The sequence below is a fragment of the Oncorhynchus clarkii genome, chromosome 5 (genome assembly GCF_045791955.1).
Source record: "Oncorhynchus clarkii lewisi isolate Uvic-CL-2024 chromosome 5, UVic_Ocla_1.0, whole genome shotgun sequence".
Taxonomy (NCBI): domain Eukaryota; kingdom Metazoa; phylum Chordata; class Actinopteri; order Salmoniformes; family Salmonidae; genus Oncorhynchus; species Oncorhynchus clarkii.
The window spans coordinates 96,754,245-96,777,598 of NC_092151.1; the positions used below are offsets into that span (position 1 = coordinate 96,754,245).

At 47.3% G+C, this 23,354-nt stretch overlaps 1 protein-coding gene across 1 annotated transcript; it reads left to right on the top strand.

Annotated features, from left to right (window-relative positions):
• The first annotated feature begins 14,246 nt into the window (after positions 1-14,246).
• LOC139409810 (uncharacterized) lies at positions 14,247-17,579 on the top strand. The gene has a single exon (XM_071155186.1). The coding sequence runs from the start codon at positions 14,247-14,249 to the stop codon at positions 17,577-17,579; it is 3,333 nt and encodes a 1,110-aa protein (XP_071011287.1).
• The last annotated feature ends 5,775 nt before the right edge of the window (positions 17,580-23,354 follow it).

Genomic DNA, 23,354 nt, shown 5'->3' on the forward strand with positions numbered 1-23,354 from the left:
CCACCCGGAAACATCCCTGGTTTTCCTTCCTCACAGTCTCCACCCGGAAACATCCCTGGTTTTCCTTCCTCACAGTCTCCACCCAGAAACATCCCTGGTTTTCCTTCCTCACAATCTCCACCCAGAAACATCCCTGGTTTTCCTTCCTTACAGTCTCCACCCAGAAACATCCCTGGTTTTCCTTCCTCACAATCTCCACCTGGAAACATCCCTGGTTTTCCTTCCTCACAGTCTCCACCCAGAAACATCCCTGGTTTTCCTTCCTCACAGTCTCCACCCAGAAACATCCCTGGTTTTCCTTCCTCACAGTCTCCACCCGGAAACATCCCTGGTTTTCCTTCCTCACAGTCTCCACCCGGAAACATCCCTGGTTTTCCTTCCTCACAGTCTCCACCTGGAAACATCCCTGGTTTTCCTTCCTCAAAGTCTCCACCCAGAAACATCCCTGGTTTTCCTTCCTCACAGTCTCCACCCGGAAACATCCCTGGTTTTCCTTCCTCACAGTCTCCACCCGGAATCATCCCTGGTTTTCCTTCCTCACAGTCTCCACCCAGAAACATCCCTGGTTTTCCTTCCTCACAGTCTCCACCCGGAAACATCCCTGGTTTTCCTTCCTCACAGTCTCCACCCGGAAACATCCCTGGTTTTCCTTCCTCACAGTCTCCACCCGGAAACATCCCTGGTTTTCCTTCCTCACAGTCTCCACCCAGAAACATCCCTGGTTTTCCTTCCTCACAATCTCCACCCAGAAACATCCCTGGTTTTCCTTCCTTACAGTCTCCACCCAGAAACATCCCTGGTTTTCCTTCCTCACAATCTCCACCTGGAAACATCCCTGGTTTTCCTTCCTCACAGTCTCCACCCAGAAACATCCCTGGTTTTCCTTCCTCACAGTCTCCACCCAGAAACATCCCTGGTTTTCCTTCCTCACAGTCTCCACCCGGAAACATCCCTGGTTTTCCTTCCTCACAGTCTCCACCCAGAAACATCCCTGGTTTTCCTTCCTCACAGTCTCCACCTGGAAACATCCCTAATTTTCCTTCCTCACAGTCTCCACCCAGAAACATCCCTGGTTTTCCTTCCTCACAGTCTCCACCCAGAAACATCCCTGGTTTTCCTTCCTCACAGTCTCCACCCAGAAACATCCCTGGTTTTCCTTCCTCACAGTCTCCACCCAGAAACATCCCTGGTTTTCCTTCCTCACAATCTCCAATACATTTTTTTTATGCCAGTAGAACTACTAGGTAGTAGTTGAAAAAGGAGGTGTTGAGGTGTTTTCTGGAATTAGTCTGTTGATGATGTGATTATATATATACTGTCCCCTTCAATACAGCACCATGTTAAAAATGTCCCCTTCTCTACAGCACCATGTTAATACTGTCCCCTTCACTACAGCACCATGTCTATACTGTCCCCTTCACTACAGCACCATGTCTATACTGTCCCCTTCAATACAGCACCATGCCTATACTGTCCCCTTCAATACAGCACCATGTTAATACTGTCCCCTTCACTACAGCACCATGTTAATACTGTCCCCTTCACTACAGCACCATGTTAATACTGTCCCCTTCACTACAGCACCATGTCTATACTGTCCCCTTCAATACAGCACCATGTTAATACTGTCCCCTTCACTACAGCACCATGATAATACTGTCCCCTTCACTACAGCACCATGTCTATACTGTCCCCTTCAATACAGCACCATGTTAATACTGTCCCCTTCACTACAGCACCATGTTAATACTGTCCCCTTCACTACAGCACCATGTTAATACTGTCCCCTTCAATACAGCACCATGTTAATACTGTCCCCTTCACTACAGCACCATGTTAATACTGTCCCCTTCACTACAGCACCATGTCTATACTGTCCCCTTCAATACAGCACCATGTTAATACTGTCCCCTTCAATACAGCACCATGTTAATACTGTCCCCTTCAATACAGCACCATATCTATACTGTCCCCTTCACTACAGCACCATGTTAATACTGTCCCCTTCACTACAGCACCATGTTAATACTGTCCCCTTCACTACAGCACCATGTCTATACTGTCCCCTTCAATACAGCACCATGTTAATACTGTCCCCTTCACTACAGCACCATGTTAATACTGTCCCCTTCACTACAGCACCATGTCTATACTGTCCCCTTCAATACAGCACCATGTTAATACTGTCCCCTTCACTACAGCACCATGTTAATACTGTCCCCTTCACTACAGCACCATGTCTATACTGTCCCCTTCAATACAGCACCATGTTAATACTGTCCCCTTCAATACAGCACCATGGCTATACTGTCCCCTTCACTACAGCACCATGTTAATACTGTCCCCTTCACTTCAGCACCATGTTAATACTGTCCCCTTCACTACAGCACCATGTCTATACTGTCCCCTTCAATAGAGCACCATGTTAATACTGTCCCCTTCACTACAGCACCATGTCTATACTGTCCCCTTCACTACAGCACAATGTCTATACTGTCCCCTTCACTACAGCACCATGTCTATACTGTCCCCTTCAATACAGCACCATGTTAATACTGTCCCCTTCACTACAGCACCATGTCTATACTGTCCCCTTCACTACAGCACCATGTTAATACTGTCCCCTTCACTACAGCACCATGTCTATACTGTCCCCTTCAATACAGCACCATGTTAATACTGTCCCCTTCACTACAGCACCATGTTAATACTGTCCCCTTCACTACAGCACCATGTCTATACTGTCCCCTTCAATACAGCACCATGTTAATACTGTCCCCTTCAATACAGCACCATGTTAATACTGTCCCCTTCACTACAGCACCATGTCTATACTGTCCCCTTCAATACAGCACCATGTTAATACTGTCCCCTTCAATACAGCACCATGTCTATACTGTCCCCTTCACTACAGCACCATGTCTATACTGTCCCCTTCAATACAGCACCATGTCTATACTGTCCCCTTCACTACAGCACCATGTTAATACTGTCCCCTTCACTACAGCACCATGTTAATACTGTCCCCTTCACTACAGCACCATGTCTATACTGTCCCCTTCAATACAGCACCATGTTAATACTGTCCCCTTCACTACAGCACCATGTCTATACTGTCCCCTTCACTACAGCACAATGTCTATACTGTCCCCTTCACTACAGCACCATGTCTATACTGTCCCCTTCAATACAGCACCATGTCTATACTGTCCCCTTCAATACAGCACCATGTCTATACTGTCCCCTTCAATACAGCACCATGTCTATACTGTCCCCTTCAATACAGCACCATGTTAATACTGTCCCCTTCACTACAGCACCATGTCTATACTGTCCCCTTCAATACAGCACCATGTCTATACTGTCCCCTTCACTACAGCACCATGTTAATACTGTCCCCTTCACTACAGCACCATGTCTATACTGTCCCCTTCACTACAGCACCATGTTAATACTGTCCCCTTCACTACAGCACCATGTCTATACTGTCCCCTTCACTACAGCACCATGTCTATACTGTCCCCTTCACTACAGCACCATGTCTATACTGTCCCCTTCAATACAGCACCATGTCTATACTGTCCCCTTCAATACAGCACCATGTTAATACTGTCCCCTTCAATACAGCACCATGTTAATACTGTCCCCTTCACTACAGCACCATGTTAATACTGTCCCCTTCACTACAGCACCATGTCTATACTGTCCCCTTCAATACAGCACCATGTCTATACTGTCCCCTTCACTACAGCACCATGTCTATACTGTCCCCTTCAATACAGCACCATGTTAATACTGTCCCCTTCACTACAGCACCATGTCTATACTGTCCCCTTCAATACAGCACAATGTCTATACTGTCCCCTTCAATACAGCACCATGTCTATACTGTCCCCTTCAATACAGCACCATGTTAATACTGTCCCCTTCAATACAGCACCATGTCTATACTGTCCCCTTCAATACAGCACCATGTCTATACTGTCCCCTTCACTACAGCACCATGTCTATACTGTCCCCTTCAATACAGCACCATGTTAATACTGTCCCCTTCAATACAGCACCATGTCTATACTGTCCCCTTCAATACAGCACCATGTTAATACTGTCCCCTTCACTACAGCACCATGTTAATACTGTCCCCTTCACTACAGCACCATGTCTATACTGTCCCCTTCAATACAGCACCATGTTAATACTGTCCCCTTCACTACAGCACCATGTTAATACTGTCCCCTTCACTACAGCACCATGTTAATACTGTCCCCTTCAATACAGCACCATGTTAATACTGTCCCCTTCACTACAGCACCATGTTAATACTGTCCCCTTCACTACAGCACCATGTTAATACTGTCCCCTTCACTACAGCACCATGTTAATACTGTCCCCTTCAATACAGCACCATGTTAATACTGTCCCCTTCACTACAGCACCATGTTAATACTGTCCCCTTCACTACAGCACCATGTTAATACTGTCCCCTTCACTACAGCACCATGTTAATACTGTCCCCTTCACTACAGCACCATGTCTATACTGTCCCCTTCACTACAGCACCATGTCTATACTGTCCCCTTCAATACAGCACCATGTCTATACTGTCCCCTTCAATACAGCACCATGTCTATACTGTCCCCTTCAATACAGCACCATGTTAATACTGTCCCCTTCACTACAGCACCATGTTAATACTGTCCCCTTCACTACAGCACCATGTCTATACTTTCCCCTTCAATACAGCACCATGTCTATACTGACTAAGCTATAATGAATTTGCAGCCTGCCCTCCCAAGTTGATCACGAAGATCAGAGTTCCAACATTAAGATGTGATACTGTAGTTGTGTGGAATTATTTTCTGTGTCTGAGTCAATATTAGCTGTAGTTGTATGAAGACACATCTCATTCCTGTTCATACCTGAGCCTTGTTGAGCTCCATCAGTACCTTTTGTGTTACTTGGTGATCAATGTTGTATTGTTAAGACACTACTGTATATGCTACATCCCAAATGGTCCCTTTTCCCTGATTAGTGCATTGCTTTTGATCAGGGCCCATAGGGTTCTGTAGTGCACTATGCAGGGAATAGGGCGTGATCTGGGACATCTTAGAGGTAGTGTAAGAGAGGAACTACAGTCTGAATGAGGTACTGTAGGAGAGGAACTACAGTCTGAATGAGGTACTGTAGGAGAGGAACTACAGTCTGAATGAGGTACTGTAGGAGAGGAACTACAGTCTGAATGAGGTACTGTAGGAGAGGAACTACAGTCTGAATGAGGTACTGTATGAGAGGAACTACAGTCTGAATGAGGTGCTGTAGGAGAGGAACTACAGTCTGAATGAGGTACTGTAGGAGAGGAACTACAGTCTGAATGAGGTACTGTAGGAGAGGAACTACAGTCTGAATGAGGTGCTGTAGGAGAGGAACTACAGTCTGAATGAGGTGCTGTATGAGAGGAACTACAGTCTGAATGAGGTGCTGTAGGAGAGGAACTACAGTCTGAATGAGGTACTGTAGGAGAGGAACAACAGTCTGAATGAGGTACTGTAGGAGAGGAACTACAGTCTGAATGAGGTACTGTATGAGAGGAACTACAGTCTGAATGAGGTGCTGTAGGAGAGGAACTACAGTCTGAATGAGGTACTGTAGGAGAGGAACTACAGTCTGAATGAGGTACTGTAGGAGAGGAACTACAGTCTGAATGAGGTACTGTAGGAGAGGAACTACAGTCTGAATGAGGTACTGTAGGAGAGGAACTACAGTCTGAATGAGTCTGAATGAGGTACTGTAGGAGAGGAACTACAGTCTGAATGAGGTGCTGTAGGAGAGGAACTACAGTCTGAATGAGGTGCTGTATGAGAGGAACTACAGTCTGAATGAGGTGCTGTAGGAGAGGAACTACAGTCTGAATGAGGTACTGTAGGAGAGGAACAACAGTCTGAATGAGGTACTGTAGGAGAGGAACTACAGTCTGAATGAGGTACTGTATGAGAGGAACTACAGTCTGAATGAGGTGCTGTAGGAGAGGAACTACAGTCTGAATGAGGTACTGTAGGAGAGGAACTACAGTCTGAATGAGGTACTGTAGGAGAGGAACTACAGTCTGAATGAGGTACTGTAGGAGAGGAACTACAGTCTGAATGAGGTACTGTAGGAGAGGAACTACAGTCTGAATGAGGTACTGTATGTGTAACGGTTTTCTTTATGAGAAGGAGAGTCGGACCAAAATGCGGCGTGTAGATTGCGATCCATGTTTATTGTGACTATAGCAACACGAATCTAAATACAAACAGTGCAAAATAATAAACGTAATGAAAACCGAAACAGCCTAAACTGGTGCAAACTAACACTAAGGACAATCACCCACAAACACACAGTGAAACCCAGGCTACCTAAATATGGTTCCCAATCAGAGACAATGACTAACACCTGCCTCTGATTGAGAACCATATCAGGCCAGACATAGAAATAGACAAACAAGACATCCAACATAGAATGCCCACCCAGTTCACGTCCTGACCAACACTAAAACAAGGAAAACACACACGAACGATGGTCAGAACGTGACAGTACCCCCCCTCCAAGGTGCGGACTACGGACGCACAACTTAAACCTATGGGGGAGGGTGTGGGTGGGCATCTGTCCGCGGTGGCGGCTCTGGCGCTGGACGTGGACCCCACTCCATAACAGTTTTAGTCCACCTCCTTAGCGTCCCTAGATAGGTTACCCTCCTTAAAGACCGCTCGGGACAGAGGGGCAGCTCGGGACAGAGGTAGCTCGGGACTGATGGGTAGCTCAGCACTGAGAGGAAGCTCAGCACTGAGAGGAAGCTCAGCACTGAGAGGAAGCTCAGGCAGGTGGTTGGATCCGGCAGATCCTGGCTGGCTGGCGGTTCTGGAAGATCCTGGCTGACTGGCGGATCCGGAAGAGTCTGGTCGACTGGCGGATCTGGAAGATTCTGGTCGACTGGCGGATCTGGAAGAGTCTGGTCGACTGGCGGATCTGGAAGAGTCTGGTCGACTGGCGGATCTGGAAGAGTCTGGTCGACTGGCGGATCTGGAAGATTCTGGTCGACTGGCGGATCTGGAAGAGTCTGGTCGACTGGCAGATCTGGAAGAGTCTGGTCGACTGGCAGATCTGGAAGAGTCTGGTCGACTGGCAGATCTGGAAGAGTCTGGTCGACTGGCAGATCTGGAAGAGTCTGGTCGACTGGCAGATCTGGAAGAGTCTGGTCGACTGGCTGCTCTGGCTGCTCCATGCTGACTGGCTGCTCCATGATGACTGGCAGCTCTGGCTGCTCCATGCTGACTGGCAGCTCCATGCTGACTGGCAGCTCTGGCTGCTCCATGCTGACTGGCAGCTCCATGCTGACTGGCAGCTCTGGCTGCTCCATGCTGACTGGCTGCTCCATGCTGACTGACTGCTCCATGCTGACTGGCGGCCCTGGCTGCTCCATGCTGACTGGCGGCCCTGGCTGCTCCATGCTGACTGGCGGCCCTGGCTGCTCCATGCTGACTGGCGGCCCTGGCTGCTACATGCTAACTGGCAGCTCTGGCGGCTCCTTGCAGACTGGCAGCTCTGGCGGCTCCTTGCAGACTGGCAGCTTTGGCGGCATCCTGCAGACAGGCAGCTCTGGCGGCTCCTTGCAGACTGGCAGCTCCTTGCAGACTGGCAGCTCTATGCAGACTGGCAGCTTCTTGCAAACTGGCAGCTCCTTGCAGACTGGCAGCTCCTTGCAGACTGGCAGCTCCTTGCAGACTGGCAGCTCCTTGCAGACTGGCAGCTCCATGCAGACTGGCAGCTCCATGCAGACTGGCAGCTCCATGCAGACTGGCAGCTCCATGCAGACTGGCAGCTCTATGCAGACTGGCAGCTCTATGCAGACTGGCAGTTCTGAACAGGCGGGAGACTCCGGCAGCGCTGTAGAGAAGGAAGGCTCTAACAGCGCTAAACAGGCGGGAGACTCCGACAGCGCTGAAGAGGAGGAAGGCTCTGGCAGCGCTGGACAGGAGAGGCGCACTGTAGGCCTGATGCGTGGTGCTGGCACTGGTGGTACTGGGCCGAGGACACGCACAGGAAGCCTGGTGCGGGGAGCTGCTACCGGAGGGCTGGGGTGTGGAGGTGGTACTGGAAAAACCGGACCGTGCAGGCGCACTGGAGCTCTTGAGCACCGAGCCTGCCCAACCTTACCTGGTTGAATGCTCACGGTCGCCCTGCCAGTGCGGCGAGGTGGAATAGCCCGCACTGGGCTATGCAGGCGAACCGGAGACACCGAGTGCAAGGCTGGTGCCATGTAAGCCGGCCCAAGGAGACGCACTGGGGACCAGCTGCGTAGAGCCGGCTTCATGGCATTAGGCTCGACGCTCAATCTAGCCCGGCCGACACGCGGAGCTGGAATATACCGCACCGGGCTCTGCACCCGCACTGGAGACACCGTGCGCACCACTGCATAACACGGTGCCTGTCCGGTCTCTCTAGCCCCCCGGTAAGCACAGGGAGTCTGCCCAGGTCTCCTACCTGGCGTAGCCATACTCCCTGTTAGCCCCCCCCCAAGAAATTTTTGGGGCTGCCTCTCGGGCTTCCATCCGCGTCGCCGTGCTGCCTTCTCATACCAGCGCCTCTCTGCTTTCACCGCCTCCATTCTACGATAACCTTCCTCGCACTGCTCCAGCGAATCCCAGGCGGGCTCCGGCACTCTCCCTGGGTCGGCCGCCCACCTGTCGATCTCCTCCCAAGTAGTATAGTCCATACTCCTGCTGTCCATAACGTCCTCCCATGTCCATTCCTCTTTACGCTGCTGTTGCTGCCTGTTGACACGCTGCTTGGTCCGTTGGTGGTGGGTGATTCTGTAACGGTTTTCTTTATGAGAAGGAGAGTCGGACCAAAATGCGGCGTGTAGATTGCGATCCATGTTTATTGTGACTATAGCAACACGAATCTAAATACAAACAGTGCAAAATAATAAACGTAATGAAAACCGAAACAGCCTAAACTGGTGCAAACTAACACTAAGGACAATCACCCACAAACACACAGTGAAACCCAGGCTACCTAAATATGGTTCCCAATCAGAGACAATGACTAACACCTGCCTCTGATTGAGAACCATATCAGGCCAGACATAGAAATAGACAAACAAGACATCCAACATAGAATGCCCACCCAGTTCACGTCCTGACCAACACTAAAACAAGGAAAACACACACGAACGATGGTCAGAACGTGACAGTATGATAGAAACTACAGTCTGAATGAGGTGCTGTAGGAGAGGAACTACAGTCTGAATGAGGTACTGTAGGAGAGGAACTACAGTCTGAATGAGGTGCTGTAGGAGAGGAACTACAGTCTGAATGAGGTACTGTAGGAGAGGAACTACAGTCTGAATGAGGTGCTGTAGGAGAGGAACTACAGTCTGAATGAGGTACTGTAGGAGTGGAACTACAGTCTGAATGAGGTACTTTAGGAGAGGAACTACAGTCTGAATGAGGTACTGTATGATAGAGGAACTACAGTCTGAATGAGGTACTGTAGGAGAGGAGCTACAGTCTAAATGAGGTACTGCAGGAGAGGAACTACAGTCTGAATGAGGTACTGTATGAGAGGAGCTACAGTCTAAATGAGGTACTGCAGGAGAGGAACTACAGTCTGAATGAGGTACTGTATGAGAGGAACTACAGTCTGAATGAGGTACTGTAGGAGAGGAACTACAGTCTGAATGAGGTACTGTATGATAGAAACTACAGTCTGAATGAGGTGCTGTAGGAGAGGAGCTACAGTCTGAATGAGGTACTGTAGGAGAGGAACTACAGTCTGAATGAGGTACTGTAGAAGAGGAACTACAGTCTGAATGAGGTGCTGTAGGAGAGGAACTACAGTCTAAATGAGGTACTGCAGGAGAGGAACTACAGTCTGAATGAGGTACTATATGAGAGGAGCTACAGTCTGAATGAGGTACTGTAGGAGAGGAACTACCGTCTGAATGAGGTACTGTAGGAGAGGAACTACAGTATTTATGAGTGACAGCAGGAGACAAGAGAGTGCTGAAGATAGAAGGTATATCCCAGACACCCTAGACCCACTCCAATTTGCATACCGCCCCAACAGATCCACAGATGACGCAATCTCTATTGCACTCCACACTGCCCTTTCCTACCTGGACAAATGGAACACCTATGTGAGAATGTTATTAATTGACTATAGCTCAGCGTTCAACACCCTCCAAGCTCATCATTAAGCTAAGGACCCTGGGACTAAGCACCTCCCTCTGCAACTGGATCTTGGACTTCCTGACACATCTGCTATGCTGATCCTCAACACGGGGGCCCCTCAGGGGTGCATGCTCAGTCCCCTCCTGTACTCCCTGTTCACCCATGACTGCATGGCCAAGCACGACTCCAAAACCTCAGCTGCCTCAGCTGACTCTTTGGACTTCCACGCCTCGGCCGGCTCGTCGGGCTTCCACGCCTCAGTCGGCTCACCTGACTCCCATGGCTCGGCCGGCCCGTCAGGTTCCCCCAGGTGGGACGTAGGGTGGCGCCCCTAGAGGTGGGGGTCCTGTCACGCCTGCTCCCGCTCCCTGGTGAATGAGAGCACTGCCCATCATTACGCACACCTGTCACCATCATTACGCACACCTGTCACCATCGTTATGCACACCTGTCACCATCGTTACGCACACCTGTCACCATTGTTACGCACACCAGTGCATCTTTGGAATTCACCTGGACTCCATTACTTTGTTGATTGCTGCCCCTATATCTGTCTGGTCCTCAGTTTGATCTCCGTATGAGCGTTATTGTCATTATGTTTTCCCTGTCCAGACGCTGTCCTTGTCTGTTTCTTGTCAGTTATTTATTAAATGTTCACTCCCTGTACTTGCTTCTCGTCTCCCAGTGTCTGCCCTTACAGAATTAACATTCAGCTCTATGATCTTTACCCTCATTAACATTAACCTAATTCACTTATTCCACAGTATAACACATCCATACCAATAGGATGTTTCCCTTACAGACATTACATAAATAAATCTCAAATCCATTAGAACCCATTAGAAATACCATTATAAACCATGGTACAGACCAAATGCATTTAATTGTTCTTGCTTCGTGATTTTGCTTGTATTTCTCATTGTTCAGAGATTTGTAAGAATTGGGTTTTGGGTTAGTTCTCCTCGACAACGGGGTTTTTGGGTTAGTTCTCCTCAACAACGATTGACTTTGTTGTAAGTGGGGGTTTTACTGCAGTACCGCTCCTTTGACTCAACCCTCTCCTGACCCCATGCGACCCTTGAGACCCAAATATATAAGACCTAAACGCATGCTCCCTCTCTTCCAATTCGAGTGTTATTTGTTATGTGTCTCAAATCCAATAACTCTCCTCAAAATGAAAGGGAGGAGAGGAGAACTGGTATTATGTCACCGAGTGTCAGTTGAATGCCACTGCTCCAGAACCGAAGCTGAAGCAGGTACCCTCCCCTCAAGACACTGGAAAACAGAGGAAAACTATTCTACTTCAAACTTCTTACTCTATTAGTCTTCTTCATTCAGTTTGCTGACCGACGAATTAAGATGAAAGGTTTTCATCATCAACACCTTTTCATACACAAATGGTGAAACAAGGTTAGGTTGTATTTGACGGAGTACCTAACATTCATTACAACACATGTTGTAATGTTAGGTTGACTGTAAGAAGATCATCAATCAGATACCAGATCAAAGTATTATGTTGTCAAGCATTTCATGACCGGATTTGTGAGACTTACGATATGAACGGCTATTGCATTTAGTGCTTAAACATTTCTACCATACCATTCGGATACTACAATACATGAGACGAATGTAATGGTTATCCTGCAGTTTACAGCCCATATCAGTCTGACAACTTTCTGACGAGCAATGTGGCAATGTGCGTCACTGTGTTTCTCAGAAAAACAATGTCAACCTTTTCTAACTTCTCACTACCAACCCCCATTGAAGAAATACAGTTGAAGTGGGAAGTTTACATACACTTAGGTTGGAGTCATAAAAACACATTTTTCAACCAATCCACAAATTTCTTGTTAACAAACTATAGTTTTGGCAAGTTGGTTAGGACATCTACTTTGTGCATGACACAAGTCATTTTTCCAACAATTGTTATCAAACAGATTATTTCACTTTTACAGTAATTCACTGTGTCACAATTCCAGTGGGTCAGAAGTTTACATACACTAAGTTGACTGTGCCTTTCAACAGCTTGGAAAATTTCCATGAAAATGATGTCATGGCTTTAGAAGCTTCTGATAGGCTAATTGACATAATTTGAGTAAATTGGAGGTGTACCTGTGGATGTATTTCAAGGCCTACCTTCAAACTCAGTGCCTTTGCTTGAGATCATGGGAAAATCAAAAGAAATCAACCTCAGATAAAAACTTGTAGAACTCCACAAGTCTGGTTCATCCTTGGGAGCAATTTCCAAAACGCGTGAAGCTACCACGTTCATCTGTACAAACAACAGTACGCCATGGGACCACTCAGTTGTCATACTGCTCAGGAAGGAGACCCGTTCTGTCTCCTAGAGATGAACGTACTTTGGTGCGAAAAGTGCAAATCAATCCCAGAACAACAGCAAAGGACCTTGTGAAGATGCTGGAGGAAATAGGTACAAAAGTATCTATATCCACAGTAAAACGAGTCCTATATCGACAACCTGAAAGGCCGCTCAACAAGGAAGAAGCCACTGCTCCAAAACCGCCATAAAAAAGCCAGACTACGGTTTGCAACTGCACATGGGGACAAAGATCGTAGTCTGATGAAACAAAAATAGAACTGTTTTGCCAAAATGACCATTATGTTTTGATGAAAAGGGGGAGGCTTGCAAGCCAAAGAACACCATGCCAAACATGAAGCACAGGGGTGGCAGCATCATGATGTGGGGCTGCTTTGCTGCAGGAGGGACTGGTGCACTTCACAAAATAGATGGCGTTATGAGGAAGGAAAATGATGTAGATATATTGAAGCAACTTCTCAAGACATTAGTCAGGAACTTAAAGCTTGGTCGCAAATGGGTCTTCCAAATGGACAATGACCCCAAGAATACAACCAAAGTTGTGGCAAAAGGACAACAGAAGGACAACAGAAGGACAACAGAAGGACAACAAAAGGACAACAAAAGGACAACAAAAGGACAACAAAAGGACAACAGAAGGACAACAGAAAGGACAACAGAAAGGACAACAGAAAGGACAACAGAAAGGACAACAGAAAGGAGAACAGAAGGACAACAGAAGGACAACAGAAAGGACAACAGAAGGACAACAGAAAGGACAACAGAAAGGACAACAGAAAGGACAACAGAAAGGACAACAGAAAGGACAACAGAAAGGAGAACAGAAGGACAACAGAAGGACAACAGAAAGGACAACAGAAGGACAACAGAAAGGACAACAGAAAGGACAACAGAAAGGACAACAGAAAGGACAACAGAAGGACAACAGAAGGACAACAGAAAGGACAACAGAAGGACAACAAAAGGACAACAGAAGGACAACAGAAGGACAACAGAAGGACAACAGAAAGGACAACAGAAGGACAACAGAAGGACAACAGAAAGGACAACAGAAGGACAACAGAAGGACAACAGAAAGGACAACAGAAAGGACAACAGAAGGACAACAGAAGGATAACAGAAAGGACAACAGAAAGGACAACAGAAGGACAACAGAAGGACAACAAAAGGACAACAAAAGGACAACAAAAGGACAACAAAAGGACAACAGAAAGGACAACAGAAGGACAACAGAAGGACAACAGAAGGACAACAGAAGGACAACAAAAGGACAACAGAAGGACAACAGAAAGGACAACAGAAGGACAACAGAAGGACAACAGAAGGACAACAGAAGGACAACAGAAGGACAACAGAAAGGACAACCAAGTCAAGGTATTGGAGTGGCCGTCACAAAGCCCTGACCTCAATCCTATAGAACATTTGTGGGCAGAACTGAAAAAGAGTGTGTGATAATAATTCTCTCTACTATTATTCTGACATTTTACATTCTTAAATTAAGTGGTGCTCCTAACTGACCTAAGACTGGGAATTTTTACCAGGACTAGCCTATTGGAGGAGACGGACGCTTGCTCTTGCTTGCTGAATGTAAACTAGGCTACAGCATTAACGGGTGCGGAGTCGGAAAGGAGAAGCCCATTCTTTCCTATCTTAAAACCAGGCTACATCCTGATAAATAAGTAAAAGCAGAAGTCACCAGCATGCTGCAACAGGGAAGTAAAGCAGAAGTCACCAGCATGCTGCAACAGGGAAGTAAAGCAGAAGTCACCAGCATGTTGCAACAGGGAAGTAAAGCAGAAGTCACCAGCAGGCTACAACAGGGAAGTAAAGCAGAAGTCACCAGCATGCTGCAACAGGGAAGTAAAGCAGAAGTCACCAGCAGGCTGCAACAGGGAAGTAAAGCAGAAGTCACCAGCAGGCTGCAACAGGGAAGTAAAGCAGAAGTCACCAGCAGGCTGCAACAGGGAAGTAAAGCAGAAGTCACCAGCATGCTGCAACAGGGAAGTCAAGCAGAAGTCACCAGCATGCTACAGCAGGGAAGTCAAGCAGAAGTCACCAGCATGCTGCAACAGGGAAGTCAAGCAGAAGTCACCAGCATGTTGCAACAGGGAAGTCAAGCAGAAGTCACCAGCAGGCTACAGCAGGGAAGTCAAGCAGAAGTCACCAGCATGCTGCAACAGGGAAGTAAAGCAGAAGTCACCAGCATGCTGCAACAGGGAAGTAAAGCAGAAGTCACCAGCATGCTGCAACAGGGAAGTAAAGCAGAAGTCACCAGCATGTTGCAACAGGGAAGTAAAGCAGAAGTCACCAGCAGGCTGCAACAGGGAAGTCAAGCAGAAGTCCCCAGCATGCTGCAGCAGGGAAGTAAAGCAGAAGTCACCAGCATGCTGCAACAGGGAAGTAAAGCAGAAGTCACCAGCATGCTGCAACAGGGAAGTAAAGCAGAAGTCACCAGCATGTTGCAACAGGGAAGTAAAGCAGAAGTCACCAGCAGGCTGCAACAGGGAAGTCAAGCAGAAGTCCCCAGCATGCTGCAGCAGGGAAGTAAAGCAGAAGTCCCCAGCATGCTGCAGCAGGGAAGTAAAGCAGAAGTCACCAGCATGCTGCAACAGGGAAGTAAAGCAGAAGTCACCAGCATGCTGCAACAGGGAAGTAAAGCAGAAGTCACCAGCATGTTGCAACAGGGAAGTAAAGCAGAAGTCACCAGCAGGCTACAACAGGGAAGTAAAGCAGAAGTCACCAGCATGCTGCAACAGGGAAGTAAAGCAGAAGTCACCAGCAGGCTGCAACAGGGAAGTAAAGCAGAAGTCACCAGCAGGCTGCAACAGGGAAGTAAAGCAGAAGTCACCAGCAGGCTGCAACAGGGAAGTAAAGCAGAAGTCACCAGCATGCTGCAACAGGGAAGTCAAGCAGAAGTCACCAGCATGCTACAGCAGGGAAGTCAAGCAGAAGTCACCAGCATGCTGCAACAGGGAAGTCAAGCAGAAGTCACCAGCATGTTGCAACAGGGAAGTCAAGCAGAAGTCACCAGCAGGCTACAGCAGGGAAGTCAAGCAGAAGTCACCAGCATGCTGCAACAGGGAAGTAAAGCAGAAGTCACCAGCATGCTGCAACAGGGAAGTAAAGCAGAAGTCACCAGCATGCTGCAACAGGGAAGTAAAGCAGAAGTCACCAGCATGTTGCAACAGGGAAGTAAAGCAGAAGTCACCAGCAGGCTACAACAGGGAAGTAAAGCAGAAGTCACCAGCATGCTGCAACAGGGAAGTAAAGCAGAAGTCACCAGCAGGCTGCAACAGGGAAGTAAAGCAGAAGTCACCAGCAGGCTGCAACAGGGAAGTAAAGCAGAAGTCACCAGCAGGCTGCAACTGGGAAGTAAAGCAGAAGTCACCAGCATGCTGCAACAGGGAAGTCAAGCAGAAGTCACCAGCATGCTACAGCAGGGAAGTCAAGCAGAAGTCACCAGCATGCTGCAACAGGGAAGTCAAGCAGAAGTCACCAGCATGTTGCAACAGGGAAGTCAAGCAGAAGTCACCAGCAGGCTTCAGCAGGGAAGTCAAGCAGAAGTCACCAGCATGCTGCAACAGGGAAGTAAAGCAGAAGTCACCAGCATGCTGCAACAGGGAAGTAAAGCAGAAGTCACCAGCATGCTGCAACAGGGAAGTAAAGCAGAAGTCACCAGCATGTTGCAACAGGGAAGTAAAGCAGAAGTCACCAGCAGGCTGCAACAGGGAAGTCAAGCAGAAGTCCCCAGCATGCTGCAGCAGGGAAGTAAAGCAGAAGTCACCAGCATGCTGCAACAGGGAAGTAAAGCAGAAGTCACCAGCATGCTGCAACAGGGAAGTAAAGCAGAAGTCACCAGCATGTTGCAACAGGGAAGTAAAGCAGAAGTCACCAGCAGGCTGCAACAGGGAAGTCAAGCAGAAGTCCCCAGCATGCTGCAGCAGGGAAGTAAAGCAGAAGTCCCCAGCATGCTGCAGCAGGGAAGTAAAGCAGAAGTCACCAGCATGCTGCAACAGGGAAGTAAAGCAGAAGTCACCAGCATGCTGCAACAGGGAAGTAAAGCAGAAGTCACCAGCATGTTGCAACAGGGAAGTAAAGCAGAAGTCACCAGCAGGCTACAACAGGGAAGTAAAGCAGAAGTCACCAGCATGCTGCAACAGGGAAGTAAAGCCGAAGTCACCAGCAGGCTGCAACAGGGAAGTAAAGCAGAAGTCACCAGCAGGCTGCAACAGGGAAGTAAAGCAGAAGTCACCAGCAGGCTGCAACAGGGAAGTAAAGCAGAAGTCACCAGCATGCTGCAACAGGGAAGTCAAGCAGAAGTCACCAGCATGCTACAGCAGGGAAGTCAAGCAGAAGTCACCAGCATGCTGCAACAGGGAAGTCAAGCAGAAGTCACCAGCATGTTGCAACAGGGAAGTCAAGCAGAAGTCACCAGCAGGCTACAGCAGGGAAGTCAAGCAGAAGTCACCAGCATGCTGCAACAGGGAAGTAAAGCAGAAGTCACCAGCATGCTGCAACAGGGAAGTAAAGCAGAAGTCACCAGCATGCTGCAACAGGGAAGTAAAGCAGAAGTCACCAGCATGTTGCAACAGGGAAGTAAAGCAGAAGTCACCAGCAGGCTGCAACAGGGAAGTCAAGCAGAAGTCCCCAGCATGCTGCAGCAGGGAAGTAAAGCAGAAGTCACCCGCATGCTGCAACAGGGAAGTAAAGCAGAAGTCACCAGCATGCTGCAACAGGGAAGTAAAGCAGAAGTCACCAGCATGTTGCAACAGGGAAGTAAAGCAGAAGTCACCAGCAGGCTGCAACAGGGAAGTCAAGCAGAAGTCCCCAGCATGCTGCAGCAGGGAAGTAAAGCAGAAGTCCCCAGCATGCTGCAGCAGGGAAGTAAAGCAGAAGTCACCAGCATGCTGCAACAGGGAAGTAAAGCAGAAGTCACCAGCATGCTGCAACAGGGAAGTAAAAGCAGAAGTCACCAACAGGCTACAGCAGGGAAGTCAAGCAGAAGTCACCAGCAGGCTGCAACAGGGAAGTAACAGAAGTCACCAGCAGGCTACAACAGGGAAGAAAAGCAGAAGTCACCAGCAGGCTGCAACAGGGAAGTAACAGAAGTCAAATCCATCACTTCTGTTGTTTGGCTGTCCCCATAGCAACGATCCAAAATGAGGTGGATAGACATTTCAACAACGTCCATCTGTAAGCATAGTTGGGAATCAATTGACGTCGTTCATAAAACAACCTTCCCCTGCTCCACCCCAAGGACCTGTAAAGTGTGATGGACAACTTCCCAGTGCTCAAGGAGATGTTTTCTTCATCTGTGAAGTTTAAAGCAGAACTAAAAGACTGATTGGATTAAGGCAAAGAACGTCCGTCTGCTTTAGCCCAACACAGTTACTGTTCTGGTCATCTGGACACCCAGGACCTTGGTCAAACGTAGTGCACTATGTAGAAAATATGGTGCCATTTGGGATGAAGTAACTCATCTCAATGGATTTAATAATCAAACACCCGCCAGTCAGATCGTAGATACGAATCATTCCTTGAAATTACATTTGTATTTCTCTGAAGACTTGGACAAAAATGATGCTCAAACTAAACTGCTCAAAAGCTCCAGTTGAAAGATGACTCATAGATATGTCCAGTCTTTTTTCTGAGGTAGATAGCCCAGGATGCCCACTAGCAGAGAGACATTTGGGAAGTCAGCTAGTGAGCTCTAATCTGCATCCCAAATGACACACTATTCCTTATAAGGAACTACTTTAGACCAGGGCCTATAGTGAACTACATTAGACCAGGGCCTATAGTGAACTACATTAGACCAGGGCCTATAGTGAACTACTTTAGACCAGGGCCTATAGGGAACTACATTAGACAAGGGCCTATAGTGAACTACATTAGACCAGGGCCTATAGTGAACTACTTTAGACCAGGGCCTATAGTGATCTACTTTAGACCAGGGCCTATAGTGAACTACTTTAGACCAGGGCCTATAGTGAACTACATTATATTAGGTGCCTTCCATATTTTTTTGTTTTTGGAGACAGGTAGAAGGGGGAAAGGGGGGATACCTAGTCAGTTGTACAACTGAATGCATTCAACTGAAATGTGTCTTCTGCTTTTAACCCAATCCTGAATCAGAGAGGTGGGGGGGGCTGCCTTAATCGACGTCCGCGTCATCGGATCCCGGGGAACATTGCACAGGGACAGAACAACATATTTTTACCATGTCAGCTCTGGGATTTGATCCAGCAACCTTTCGTTTACTGGCCCAACCATGTCCCACAGGGCTCTGGTCTAAAGCCACGTCCCACAGGTCTCTGGTCTAAAGCCATGTCCCACAGGGCTCTGGGCTAAAGCCACATCCCACAGGTCTCTGGTCTAAAGCTATGTCCCACAGATCTCTGGTCTAAAGCCATGTCCCACAGGGCTCTGGTCTAAAGCCATGTCCCACAGGTCTCTGGTCTAAAGCCATGTCCCACAGGTCTCTGGTCTAAAGCCATGTCCCACAGGGCTCTGGTCTAAAGCCATGTCCCACAGGGCTCTGGTCTAAAGCTATGTCCCACAGGTCTCTGGTCTAAAGCCATGTCCCACAGGTCTCTGGTCTAAAGCCATGTCCCACAGGGCTCTGGTCTAAAGCCATGTCCCACAGGGCTCTGGTCTAAAGCTATGTCCCACAGGTCTCTGGTCTAAAGCCATGTCCCACAGGTCTCTGGTCTAAAGCCATGTCCCACAGGTCTCTGGTCTAAAGCCATGTCCCACAGGTCTCTGGTCTAAAGCCATGTCCCACAGGGCTCTGGTCTAAAGCCATGTCCCACAGGGCTCTGGTCTAAAGCTATGTCCCACAGGTCTCTGGTCTAAAGCCACGTCCCACAGGGCTCTGGTCTAAAGCCATGTCCCACAGGTCTGGTCTAAAACTATGTCCCACAGGGCTCTGGGCGAAAGCCAGGTCCCACAGGGCTCTGGTCTAAAGCCATGTCCCACCTGGCCTCTGGTCTAAAGCCACGTCCCACAGGGCTCTGGTCTAAAGCTATGTCCCACAGGGCTCTGGGCTAAAGCCACGTCCCACAGGGCTCTGGTCTAAAGCCACGTCCCACAGGGCTCTGGGCTAAAGCCACGTCCCACAGGGCTCTGGTCTAAAGCCACGTCCCACAGGGCTCTGGGCTAAAGCCACGTCCCACAGGGCTCTGGGCTAAAGCCACGTCCCACAGGTCTCTGGTCTAAAGCTATGTCCCACAGATCTCTGGTCTAAAGCCATGTCCCACAGGGCTCTGGTCTAAAGCCATGTCCCACAGGTCTCTGGTCTAAAGCCATGTCCCACAGGTCTCTGGTCTAAAGCCATGTCCCACAGGGCTCTGGTCTAAAGCCATGTCCCACAGCGCTCTGGTCTAAAGCTATGTCCCACAGGTCTCTGGTCTAAAGCCATGTCCCACAGGTCTCTGGTCTAAAGCCATGTCCCACAGGGCTCTGGTCTAAAGCCATGTCCCACAGGGCTCTGGTCTAAAGCTATGTCCCACAGGTCTCTGGTCTAAAGCCATGTCCCACAGGTCTCTGGTCTAAAGCCATGTCCCACAGGTCTCTGGTCTAAAGCCATGTCCCACAGGTCTCTGGTCTAAAGCCATGTCCCACAGGGCTCTGGTCTAAAGCCATGTCCCACAGGGCTCTGGTCTAAAGCTATGTCCCACATGTCTCTGGTCTAAAGCCACGTCCCACAGGGCTCTGGTCTAAAGCCATGTCCCACAGGTCTGGTCTAAAACTATGTCCCACAGGGCTCTGGGCTAAAGCCACGTCCCACAGGGCTCTGGTCTAAAGCCATGTCCCACCTGGCCTCTGGTCTAAAGCCACGTCCCACAGGGCTCTGGTCTAAAGCTATGTCCCACAGGGCTCTGGGCTAAAGCCACGTCCCACAGGGCTCTGGTCTAAAGCCACGTCCCACAGGGCTCTGGGCTAAAGCCACGTCCCACAGGGCTCTGGTCTAAAGCCACGTCCCACAGGGCTCTGGGCTAAAGCCACGTCCCACAGGGCTCTGGTCTAAAGCCACGCCCCACAGGGCTCTGGGCTAAAATATTCATATGAACCCATATATTCATATGAACCTATATTCCTACAGAGAAAGCACATGAACATGACCTTACCTAGAGTCACATGTACTGTAAAATACTTCAATACATGTTTGGTTTTAAATAATTAACATAATCATTAATGCTTCATGCCAAGCTTGTTCAGTTTGGTTTGTTATCTGGACTGGATGTGATTATTTCCATCGAAGAATGAATGAGTGTCTGCTCTCAATGTTCCTTTCTCTCCTGGTAGATCACTGTCTGTCTGCGTTCCAAATGGCAACCTAATACCTCCATCGTGCACTTACTTTAGACCAGAGGCAAATCATCAAAAGTAGTGCAGAAGAGGGTACCAATTGGAACACAAGCCAGATTCTGTGGCTGTCTTTCAGAGCATCTGCATGTTATCAGGCACTCTAGATACAATGAGCTTCTAATGGACAGTTCCAGAGAATCAGAGCGAAGAGAATCGATACAGCCTGCATTAACACACACAGAGACACTGGTGCATATTAAATACGGAGCCAAGTGAAGGAGACGAGCACAGAGAACAACCGACAGACTAAATGTTTAGAGTTGTGTTCAAGAAATACAATCAACAATCAATAAAATGTATTTTATAAAGCCCTTTTTACAACAGTAGTTGTCACCAATTGCTTTGCAGTCACGCGGCCTGGTCTCCAAAGAGCCAATAATAAGCAAAAGCAAAAATGCTCTAATGCTCTGATGCTCTAACATGTAATCTGATGCTAACATGTAATCTGATGCTCTAACATGTAATCTGATGCTAACATGTAATCTGATGCTAACATGTAATCTGATGCTAACATATAATCTGATGCTAACATGTAATCTGATGCTAACATGTAATCTGATGCTAACATGTAATCTGATGCTCTAACATGTAATCTGATGCTAACATGTAATCTGATGCTAACATGTAATCTGATGCTAACATATAATCTGATGCTAACATGTAATCTGATGCTCTAACATGTAATCTGTCTGATGCTAACATGTAATCTGATGCTAACATGTAATCTGATGCTCTAACATGTAATCTGTCTGATGCTAACATGTAATCTGATGCTAACATGTAATCTGATGCTCTAACATGTAATCTGATGCTAACATGTAATCTGCTGCTCTAACATGTAATCTGATGCTCTAACATGTAATCTGCTGCTAACATGTAATCTGATGCTAACATGTAATCTGATGCTAACATGTAATCTGATGCTAACATGTAATCTGATGCTAACATGTAATCTGATGCTAACATGTAATCTGCTGCTAACATGTAATCTGATGCTAACATGTAATCTGATGCTAACATATAATCTGATGCTAACATGTAATCTGATGCTAACATGTAATCTGATGCTAACATGTAATCTGATGCTAACATGTAATCTGATGCTAACATGTAATCTGATGCTAACATGTAATCTGATGCTAACATGTAATCTGATGCTAACATGTAATCTGATGCTAACATGTAATCTGCTGCTAACATGTAATCTGATGCTCTAACATGTAATCTGATGCTCTAACATGTAATCTGCTGCTCTAACATGTAATCTGATGCTCTAACATGTAATCTGATGCTAACATGTAATCTGATGCTAACATGTAATCTGCTGCTAACATGTAATCTGATGCTAACATGTAATCTGATGCTAACATGTAATCGGATGCTCTTACTGTACATGTAACATGATGGTTTTACATGTAATCTGATTTTCTAACATGGTATCTGATGCTTTTACATGTAATATGATGCTCTTTAAACTTCTTAAGGATCGGACCCTTTTTCTCAATTTTTGCCTAAAATGATATACCCAAATCTAACTGCCTGTAACTCAGGACCTGAAGCAAGGAAGTGCATATTCTTGGTACCATTTCATTCTTGGTACCAAACACTGCAGTTTGTGGAAATGTGAAATGAATGTAGGAGAATATAACACATTAGATCTGGTAAAAGATAATATAACCCCCCCAAAATGTTTTTTTTCTATGTTTTGCAAGAGAAAGCCATAATGTATTATTCCAGCCCAGACGCAATTTATATTTTGGCCACTAGATGACAGCAGGGTATGTGTAAAGTTTTAGACAGATCCAATGAACCATTGCATATCTGCTCAAAATTCTGTATCAAGACTGCCCAAATATGCCTAATTGGTTTATTAATACATTTTCAAGTTCTTAATTGTGCACTCTCCTCAAACAATAGCATGCTATTCTTTCATTGTAATAGCTACTGTTAATTGGACAGTGCAGTTAGATTAAGAAGAATTTTAAGCTTTCTGCCAATATCAGATATATCTATGTCCTGGGAATTGTTTTTGTTACTTACAACCTCATGCTAATCACATTAGCCTACGTTAGCTCAATCGTCCCACGTAGGAGACACCGATCCCGTAGAGGTTCAGTGTAATCTGATGGTTTTACTGTACATTAAATCTGATTATTTGACATGTTGTCGGAGCATGTGTCCATGCCAGTACATGCCTGTATGCTTAAATATGTGGATTTTTACCCCATGAGGATTCAGAGAGGACCAGAAAAAGCATCTCCACTACCTAACACCTGTTTGTCTGCAGCCTACCCAACCCATGGCTAAATCCTAAATGGTACCCTAGTCCCTATGTAGTCATGTGCAGAGCCAGGACCATGGTCAAAAATAGTGCACTATATAGGGAGTAGGGTACCATTTGGGATGCAGGCTGCGTCTCTCCATACATGTGTTCAGGC